Consider the following 11,013-nt stretch of genomic DNA (forward strand, 5'->3'; position numbering starts at 1 on the left):
CTGTCCTTAATTCCTGATAATTCCGTCAGCATAGTTTTTAAATGCGTATGTGTGCGTGTAACTGTGTTCTGAACCCTTCCAATACTAAAGGTATATCACATTTCTCTTCAATTTAGCACACATACATTACTACAGGTGCATTTTGAAACACATTTTTATGACACCTATTAATTCCCAAAGAGTATAGTACTGTTGCATCATACCTGTATGTAACCACATACAAGCTATCTCATCACTGAGACCATTCTCTGACAGGCCCAGCTCTCTATAATAAACGTGAATATGTACGCAGGTTTTGTTCCTGAAAAATAGAAGTGGATAAAATATCGCAACTAAAAAGGTTTTAGTAACATTGCCTATGGTATCATGGTGAAAAGTGCAAAGGTGAATTATAGGTCAGTCTCACTAAATTATCCAGCCATGTTCATTCATCCTTTAATTGTTTCTCTTTCCGCAGGGAGCATACCTTGACTTCTTTGTGGGCACTACCCTAGAACTTCACATTGAATCTGTGGTCTTCCTTTCCTGTTTCTGTATACAGATTGCATGTAAAAATACAAGAACATTCCAACAAATGTATATACTGTCTTTTAATATCAGTTCAAAATGAACAAAAAATGGTTTGACACTTTTAAGGCCCATTTTTAGTATATACTGCACATGTATAGTTCCTGCTAGGCGTTTCAATCTTGCCTTTGCTTTTGTTTTCCAGTGAATCTGCATTTTCCAGCTTTTTCTTTCTTCTTTTTTTAGAAATTAAAAACATAAGACAAACGACAGTATTGATGTTAACAGTTTTTGATTGTCCTGTGTATTGTTCTGTGCAATGCTGTTTCCACAAGCCATGCAACTTTGTGACATCAGTTAGGACAACATTTTTCCATCAGCAAATGGGATGTTTCTGTTCTGCAGCCACCAAGACGAGATTCATTTCTAACAACAAACTTAGCAGTAAACAACACATCTAATATTTAAATAATAATCATGAAATGGGTAACAATTTGTGCTTTTTAAAAATAAAGCATTCAAAAATGCTGCTAAATACAATGGATTTAACATTTGGATATAGTTTGGGAAGTAATAAAGGCAATCACGTTGATCACTTCAGTGAAATAATCTGTTGCCAATCGAAGAGCCCACTGTTTTGTGTTTGTCTGTTTTACTGCCGAGACATCAGATTGTAACACATTAGAGCTTGTTTACAAATGAAATTGCTCGTTAAATGGTTAAATAGAAACCACTAGAAGTCCAGGTGCTTCTTGCCTGTGGCCGTGGTGCCACATCCCAATCCCAGGAGTTTGGCAGACTCTGCCAGGTCCTGTTTGCTCAAACGGCTCACTGTGTCTGACAAGTCTGGAGGTAAATGCAGTCTCTGCAGACAGAAAATATTCAGAAAATGAGGAGAGGATGGGGCGAAGAGAGAGAGAGAGAGAGAGAGAGAGAGAGAGAGAGAGAGAGAGAGAGAGAGAGAGAATTAGTCACACTTTGTTTTAAAGAACTATTTAAATATGACAGGATACAATTATACAGCTCTCTGCAGATGTGCTGTAGATCTTGGTAATTCTAGTCTATTCATTTTAATAAAACATATGTGTGTCATGGTTTCGTGGAGCTCCACAGTAAATAAAAGAGGCCAACTGACAAACTGGTACTATATTAGTATTGCAGCTGCGTTAGACAATTGAGAAAATAAGAATCATTCAAAATGCTAATTCAAGGTCTTGTATTTACTTTACTTTTTATTTTATCATCAAACTTATATCCAACAATACAGATGGCATTAACAGCATTTTGAAATAAGCCGCATTAAAAAGGATTAAAAAAAAATATAAATAAAAAAAATCCCAGGTTTTAAGGTTTTCAAACCCTGAGATTTATATTGGCTTAGTACATAACAGTCATTCAGATCAAGTCAGCTTACCCAGCTAACTTTGAACCCTTTTGGTAAACTCATGCCAACACAGCCTACAAAAGGAAAGTTTAAGAAGTACCCTTCAGATAAATCCAATGAAGGGAATATACAACGCGCTGAAGCGTTAAGAGCTTTCCTTTATTAACAGAATCAGGTTTGTGGCCCTTGGCACTTGAGAAAAAATACACCGAGACACTTGAGATCGAAACAACCTTGTAATTTGCTACAGAACTCCATGAATACACTTGACTCTTCTGAGCTTCCCTTAAGCTACACAAACAAAGGAATGTTCCTGTCCACACACAGATACTTATCTCATGCTTTAATATAGGTGCTTGTGCTCTTTGTGCGAGTTCCAAGCATTTCTGTTTTCTAGTAAACAAATGAACAGTGCTGTTACAAGTGGAGGGCTTGCAGACCACTTGAGCCTGCACTCCCCCAGGGGCAGAGAAAACACTCCCAGTAGCATGTTGAGCTCATCTGCAGGATGTACAGGAGTTTACGTACAATTGAAATTCTTTGTTTGCATAACACTTTTCAATAAGTTGTCAGGGTTGATTACTGTTCTGTCCACTTGATTTATAAAAAAAAAAAAAAAAAAATAATTCCTTAACAGACCACATATGAAAAATGTTGTCCATGGTTTTATCTTGTCTGGCCAGTTTATGATTTGTTGTGTGTTTTAATGTGTGTGTGTATATATATATATATATATATATATATATATATATATATATATATATATATATATATATATATATATATATATAGGTTATATAGTATCATAATTAGTATCATAATTAAGGATTAGAACAGAAAAATGGCATAATATCTTCCAATGTGATTTCACAGAACTTGACTATCAAACTGTCTTGAATCAAATTATTAAAAAGTATACCTTATTTGTTTTTAGTTTTTCTAAAAGGCATACAGTAAGTCTGCTTTACAAAATAATAAAACACATGCTCCCTTGTTCAAAAACAGTATCCTGCTCATGCTTTTAGTGTTGTCTTCTTTGTAGTTCATATTGGTTTCTGTGGGTTTCATGATTCTTAAATGAATTCTGCAGCAGCCACATCTCTACTTAAGCAGTCCATTCACTCAATAGAAATCATTATGCACACATGGTTTGCAGCTTGAGTTTGCTGTCAGCAAAGCTCCAATAAGCTTGTTTTAGAGTAGCTGCTGCTCAGAAGCCTTTGATGTTTTAAAATCAATGAAGTGTAATTAAAAAACCAATCCATTGATTAAGCATTAGCCTGGTTCTGCAAGCGTACTGTAGCATACACTTTGTTATAAAAATCAATACCATGCAAGTAATCCTCAGCGAAAAAAACTAAAAAATTCACACTGGTATCTAGCCATCATGCACCCTCTATTTGGCAAAGGAACAGTAACGGTACTGAGCATGTGCAGAATGGAGGCAACTAACACTGCTATCTGGCCGTCACGCACTCTCTATTTGGCAACGGCACAGTAACTGTACTGAGCATGTGCAGAACGGAGGCAAAAGGTCATCACCATTTAAAGCTGCAGGACTTCTTTTTCATTGAAGCTCTGATATTTAGAAGTGGAAATCCTAACAAACGTCAGTGACAAAACTGTAGAACGAGCACACATGCAAAGACAAGGTCTTGAATGTAAAATACAATTTATAATCTCAGATGAATATGTAGCAAAGTGTGCCCAAGATTGCTATTTTGTAGCATAGTAGATTATAGCACCTGCATGCAGCTGTACATTTGCACAGTTTGCATTGCAGTTTGGTTCTTGCTTACAAGACTATATTTGTGTTAGTTGATGTTGTTTTAACCTGTGGCAATTAATGCCGTTTCAAAAATGAAATTGCAATGGTCTCCATCTCTCATTTAATATTGTTCATATCACTCATGTGAACACAGAACTAGTGACCTAAATACCACCATTTCCACAAACAGATTATGAAAATAAACTCACTCTAAGTACAGCATCAAAGGAATTCCATGGTGTCTCAGCTGATCCCTGATCAGCATGGGGCCTAATGTACCAAAACACCTTCTTTCCTTTTAGAATAACTAAATACAGAGTATTTTTGTATGGATTAAAGCTGATATATGTATGTCACTACACCCAGATCATTGTACCAAATACAAAATGATCTGATCTGACCAGCAACAACATGTATTGCATATGATAATGTTGGCTTTTGAAGCAGGATTGTTAACACAATATTCTATAGAGGGTGGTATTGTAACACAAGTGGCACACCAATGGACATCACAGGGTTAATATTTTGCTACATACTAAAAGCATAATGATAACAAATGACACTTCTGTTATGCTCCTCCTCTTCCTTTTGCTTACTGTCCAAAGGTGATTACTAGGAACACTAAGACCACGTAATAGCTCACTTTACACCTGCAAAGTCCTGTCAAATCCTGGTACATTTTTCTGTGTGGGGCAGAACTGAAATGAAAAATACAATTCACTTTTCACGATTCCCAGCATCTTTACAGCATCAACTGTATATAGTACTTTGCTTTTCATGCCTTTTACCTCCTGTAAATGCCCTGAATACCTAGAAGGCACAGCGCACATCTGAAATGACTCCTGCTGGGAAAGCCTAGGACAGTAGTGGCTACAAGCTACCTCAGAGACAGTGCCTGTCAGTGTCTGCTCCCGGGGCTCAGCTCCAGACTGCAGGGTTGATGGGCTCGCTTCCTCCCTTCAACATCGCAAAAGGGGAGTGCCTTCCCTGCTGTGCGAGATCATGAGCCACACACACCTTCAGGATACAGTGCTCCCTCTTACAGGAGGCTGACATGCTTTTAAAAATGAAAGGTCTCGTTTGGGACTTGTGGTTCTTTTGCTTGTAGAAAACAAGGTCATCAAGGAAAGATGCTGAAGGTGTGCAGAGTGAGCGCAACTGAAAAAGGTCAAACACACACGGTAGTACTGTATTGTATATGCACACTCACCCAATAGAAATTGTACTTGTAAAGTTGCAGGCTTAATATGGTAAAAAGTTACGCCTTTAATTTCTAGGGGAAGTAAAACTAAAAGGTCACTTGTCATTTATGTCACCTTGGTGCACACTCTGCACCAAAGTAACCTTTACAAAAATATGAACAGGCAGGGATTACATGTGTTATGTTTGAGAGCCTGTAGAAAATAAACAATACAGTATGCAAAATTGTTAATTACACTGCACTTTGTTATTAGAGCATATATGTGTGTGTATAAAATAGGGTTAATTATTTACGGAAAGAACAGGTAACTAATAAAGTGAGCTATAAAATGAACATCAGATTACATGTGGCAGGAACGCTACAATGTATAGTACTTTATAGTGGAGTATATTAAATAATGCACAAGGCTAGCTTTTACTCCACTCCACAATTATGATCTCATTTAGGTCAGCTGTACATTTTTTATATTCCAAGAAAATATAAAATACATGAAGGACAGCAACAGTCTTATTAGAACATGGTGTAACCTGAAGTATTTTCTAAGAACTTCCTATTTTTATAACTAAGCAACTAAATATTTAATAGCCAGGTTTTAGGAACTCTTTCATCACACAGTATTTCTAGACTAGTAATGCAGCACTTTGTTTATAGCAAAACTATAGTTATGCTGATTTTTTTTTTTTTTTACACATAATGTGCATTTGGTTACGCAAGCAAGTTTCTATATGGAAAAATCTAATTATGTTAGGCACAATAGAAGGTTGTTCTAGTTCTTGCAATCCTCTGAAGACATCTTGGTTTAAATAAACAGCAAGCGTTTGCCCAGGGGTCGAGGGAGGCCTAAAGACAGCATGAGGTGCTACAGAAAAATACATGCAAGTCGTTCTTTCACATTGAATAGACTGGCCTGACAAGCTGGTCCCATATTTTTTAACAACGGATTTTGAGTGAATACATGTTTTTTTTTGTTTTTTTTTTTTTTTGTGTGTTACATAATAATGAATCTGGTATTTTATTTTTATTTTTTTAACTTGACAGTAAAAAGAATAATTAGCAAACTGATCTCAAAGCCTTTTTGTTACATCTTTAAATCCCAGAGAAAAAAAGGAAATATGTGAGACTGCTCTTCGTCTCCAGCATACTCTCCATCAAGAAGGCTAACATTCTCTTAACCACAGCCAAGCAGCAAGTCTTTCCAGTTATAAGGAACTCTCAACATATTTAGCTTTTTCTCTTGGGTGCCTGATATTCAACTACAGATTCAATTTACGCTACCAATATTTACCACTAATCATTACTTTAGTAAATACATTTAAGCCAAATTCAAAGTAAAATCATGCATCATCAGCCATGTTGTTTCTAAAGTCTTGTTAAATGTATTTTACTGTTGTTCAAAGAAATAATAAAATCCTCTACTTAAAAATGAGCTTTTTCTAAAAATGGCGCCCAAACAGGGCTTTATAATCCAATACAAAAATGTATGTTCTTGTATTCTCTGTGGCCTCTTTTGAATAAAGTTCAACTACCTTGGCGAGAGTGGGTTCAGAACTGAAACCTGCAGCTCTAGGTTAACCAAGTTAAAAGTTTTTTCAAGTCGTTCCCCAGGGGAATATGATGCAGACTGTAAACCCTCTGTATAATTTGGTAGAACGAGCAGTGTTAGCACAACAGGACACTTGGCTGGAAAAATCTGACTATTGACCGTACGACACTGTCATAAAGCACTGGGCTCTGTACTATACAAGCTTGGTCAAATCTGTCTCTTTCACCAAATGCTTTCTTAATCTTATTCAGCTGGAATTCAAGTTTTGACGGTGGGTTAAATGATCAATAATTTAAGAAAAAAGAGAGCATTGCTTCTCTGAACCCCAAGATAACATGCACTAAAGCTGACAGCTACTATTGGTGTTAAAAGAATGCCTAGATGTTTGTGGGATAGATTGGCGAGTAGATTTTTGTCTGGTCCATTATATAACTTGAAGGTCAGCTGAGGGTTATTGTGTCAGCATGAGTAACAATCCAAACAGTCTGTGCTTTTTCTGGTGCGGTACTCTTACATGACTAAGTGCTTGGATAACAATCCCCTGCATTTAACACAACCAGGCTATATTTAAAATCCTCCAATCCCCATCAGCTGAAGCCTCCACCTGACAGGTGTTATTAACAGCAGCAGTGGCAGGGTGACTTATAAGCTGCATTAAACAATTTATTTAAACAGTATGTCCTTATTAGAAAGATGTGATATATCCTAACAGGCCTCTTAATACTAAATTACACCACAGAGCCTGCACATATTATTAATTAACTCGGAGGTCAACCTGCCTGATTCACTGGTTCCGCAAGACAGTGACCGACAGTAATTATTTAACGAAAAAGGTGTTAAGAATTCTACTGCATCCAGTGCTACAGAATATATTATGAGCAGTGTAAAACATATCGAAGTGCAATGTATACTTTTCTTAAAGATGCAGAAGGTAAGCTCACTTGGTACTGGAGAGGATTTATTAACACCTATTAGTTTGAAGACTTTTTCCACAGTGAAGGTCTGTCTCAGCAAAAGATGTGAGATATTAGACCTTCCACTGCAAATTACAAGCTGTTCTATTGATTTTAAAAACATGGTCTGCAATGAAGTGCCAAGTCTATCACCGCTACCAAAGTCTGGCACTAAAAACCTTGACAAGTAGTTTGTAATCAGCATTAAGAAGTGCTATCAGTCAATACTGAATCCTTACTAGCCCTGCTTCCCTGAGGCTAGGCTTTAACCACTTCACCTGTAGCTTAAGCTGGGTTTGGGGCATCTTAATAATTAGGAATTTGGAACTGTGATAAGTGAAAGAGATTTTTTACATAATTACTAATGATCTTTGGTGTCTTATTTGAGTATATAATCAGCTATTTCTTCAGCCTTTTTTATATATATAAAGGTTTTCTGCTAAACCAAAACTGTGTGTTAAAACTATCAAAACTACATTTACCTGACATATTAACACAATTATAAATTGTAATCCACACATTTTTTCTGTTCTGGGAACAAAGGAAATTCATCTGTTTTGGTATTGGCTTTAAAATAGAAGTAAATTGAGAAAATCCACAACACATGAAGGACTCAGGAAATCAGTGGAGATTCGTACTAGGAATCACCTGAAGGATTCTCTGTATCTAATAATGGTGTAATCACAGTTGGCTTGTTGCAAGATAATTTTTTTTGTGAATCCCTAGTGCTAAAAGTGAGATCAGTCAACTATTCCTGCACCTGATGCCAGTCTTAACACTATAGGGAAATTCTTCCTGCCTTTACAAACCTCAAAACAGGCACACTGCTGTAATTGTGAAATGGGGAACATTCTGATGTACTTATTAAACTACGTGCAAAACTGTATCCAGTCCCTGAACTTCAGAAATTGTATTTTTCCAGCAGTGTAAACGCAACGCAGTGCTTTTAAGTTCAGACAGGAATTCACACATACTGAAAATGTGAGATAAATTGAAGGTTTCAATAGGTCAAAGTTGGTGGCAGTGTCAAAGTAGTGTTATAACTAACATTTTACATTAGACAGGTGCACTGCTAAGCTCAATCAGGTCAAAACTTCACATATTAAAGAGGTAAAACTCATCCCCAATGTATTCAATGTAAAGACAACCTGGTAGGTTACATAACAGTACTCCCTTTTCCCACAACTCTCTTGCAGCCTGTAGATCAGATTATTTTGAGAACTCCTTTACAGCTCTTAAAATCCCTTAATACCCTTTCTGTTACTGATAGCTCGCAAAGCGCCAGTTATCCACAGTATCTCTTAATTGGCTTTATTTTTCCCTCTCACAGTTATTCCTACTCAAGTGCAAATAAACAATGATTTATTTAACAGGGTTTAACATACATCTTCAGGAAAGTAACAAATCTTTTTTTGTTTGTTTGTTTGTTTGTTTTTTTAAACTACACCAACATTTAGGATGTATTTAGACTGAAAACACCACTGTTTGTGCGTTTAAAAAATGACAATTATCTTGACCATTGATAGCACATAGAATGCTCTGCAGGGATTAGAACACACCAGACGTGTTTAATACAAGTAACTCAAGTATTCCTGCGCCTCTTCCCCACTGCAACTAATCAGAGCCCTTTAAGAAAAGTTGATAGCACTCTAAGGGTTAACAAAAGAGCAGTAGATAGTCCTCTTGGCTACCACAGCTTCACCAAGGTCACGCAAAAGGCATCAGACAACCAACAACTACGTTAAATATATCTACCTTTGGGGTAAATAACCTTTTTTTCTGCAAGCTAGCCCTGAATAACTGTGTAGCTATTATTGTGGTGTAAGAAACCTGGAAACAAACATTTGTAAATTGTTTCTTATCTTGCAAAGGTTTTACACATTTAAAACAAGAAAGAGCGGAGTAAACAAATGACTTTTCTGACACTCTGTAGATTTAATATTCTCCTTCGGCTAAAATGGGTGTTTTTCTTGTGCTTCGTATATCCTGTCTTGAGCTTTGCTTTTACACTTCTGTTCCTATGGGCAATGCCATACTGCTGAGAAAGTCCTTAGTGTGGATGAGGCACCTTTAGGGGTTTTCACAATGTCAAAGTAAATGAGAGATCACCTCAGCCATCCAAATCCCTATGGTTTTCAAACCTCGTGCAGGCAGGTTTTCTTCATCTTTATTATTATCTTGTACCAGGACTAACTACACCTTTTGTGTTTCAGTGAACCAAGTATCCCATGGTACAGTGTCCATAATATGCACAAACTTCATTTGCACCATAAGACTTGTTATGCATCTAAATAAAAAAGATCTCTGGTCAGCAAACCTTGATTTTAGATTTTGAAAGAATCCGATCAACATATCTGAATACGTTTGGTATTTAAAAGTTTGAAGACAATCTATTTCTCTCTTTTGGTAGTAATTGGAGTAGCAACATTTGGCATACAATTACAATGGACATTATTGAATCAAAATATGAAGAAAAAAAAAAGCCCATGCTTTGTTTCATTGTGGAAAGCAATCAAAGGCAGACATGGAAACAAAATCATATACAGCTCTGCTCAATGATGCCAACAGCGCTCAGAATATAGTTTTGTTCAAATCTGAATTGACAATCTGTATTTATAGTATACCATTTCTGCATCATATTCCTTTATATCTTGGCAACATTAACTGGAAATGTTTGTTTATTTAATTAATTAAATTAATTAAGTGTTTATATATACAGTGCCTTGCAAAAGTATTCATACCCCTGTCCAATTCTCTCATATTACTGAATTACAAATGGTACACTGAAATTTTGTTCTGTTCGATATTTTATTTTAAAATACTTAAACTCAAAATCAAGTATTGCAAGGTGACATTGGTTTTATGTTGGGAAATATTTTTAAGAAAAATAAACTGAAATATATATTCAACCCCCACACATTAATATTTGGTAGAGCTACCTTTCGCTGCAATAACAGCTTTAAGTCTTTTGGGGTAAGTATGTACCAGTTTTGCACACAGTGTCGGAGTGATTTTGGCCCGTTCTTCTTGGCAGATTTGCTGCAGGTGGTTCAGGTTGGTTGGACGACGCTTGTGGATCGCAATATTCAAATAGTGCCACAGATTCTCAATGGGATTGAAATCAGGACTTTGACTGGGCCACTGTAGGACATTCACCTTTTTATTCTTGAGTCACTCCAATGTTGCTTTGGCCTTGTGCTTGGGATCATTGTCCTGCTGAAAGGTGAATTTCCTCCCAAGCTTCAGTTTTTTAGCGGACTGAAGCAGATTCTCTTGCAGTATTTTCCTGTATTTTGCTCCATCCATTCTTCCTTCAATTGTAACAAGATGCCCAGTCCCTGCTGATGAGAAGCATCCCCACAGCATGATGCTGCCACCACCATACTTCACTGTAGGGATGGTGTGTCTTGAGGCATGGGCAGTGTTAGGTTTGTGCCACACATAGCGCTTTGAGTTTTGGCCAAAATGCTCTATCTTGGTCTCATCTGACCACAAAACCTTTTCCCACATCGCAGCTGGGTCACTCTCATGCTTTCTGGCAAACTCCAGACATGCTTTCAGATGGTACTTTTTGAGTAACGGCTTCTTTCTTGCCACCCTCCCATACAGGCCAGTGTTATGCAGAGCTCTTGATATGGTTGACTGGTGCACCATTAC

General features: G+C 36.8%; 1 protein-coding gene across 2 annotated transcripts in view; it reads right to left on the reverse strand.

Annotated features, from left to right (window-relative positions):
- Window positions 1-575: 575 nt before the first annotated feature.
- The window catches only part of elp4 (elongator acetyltransferase complex subunit 4), a 62,627-nt gene continuing 52,189 nt past the window's right edge, over window positions 576-11,013 (reverse strand). For both annotated transcript variants that reach the window (XM_041275922.1, XM_041275921.1), the window contains one exon: window positions 576-1,372. In XM_041275922.1, the coding sequence (XP_041131856.1) occupies window positions 1,241-1,372 (132 nt within the window). In that variant the 3' untranslated portion in view covers window positions 576-1,240. The remainder of the gene's footprint in view (window positions 1,373-11,013) is intronic.

This window comes from Polyodon spathula, chromosome 17 (genome assembly GCF_017654505.1).
Source record: "Polyodon spathula isolate WHYD16114869_AA chromosome 17, ASM1765450v1, whole genome shotgun sequence".
Classification (NCBI taxonomy): Eukaryota; Metazoa; Chordata; class Actinopteri; order Acipenseriformes; family Polyodontidae; genus Polyodon; species Polyodon spathula.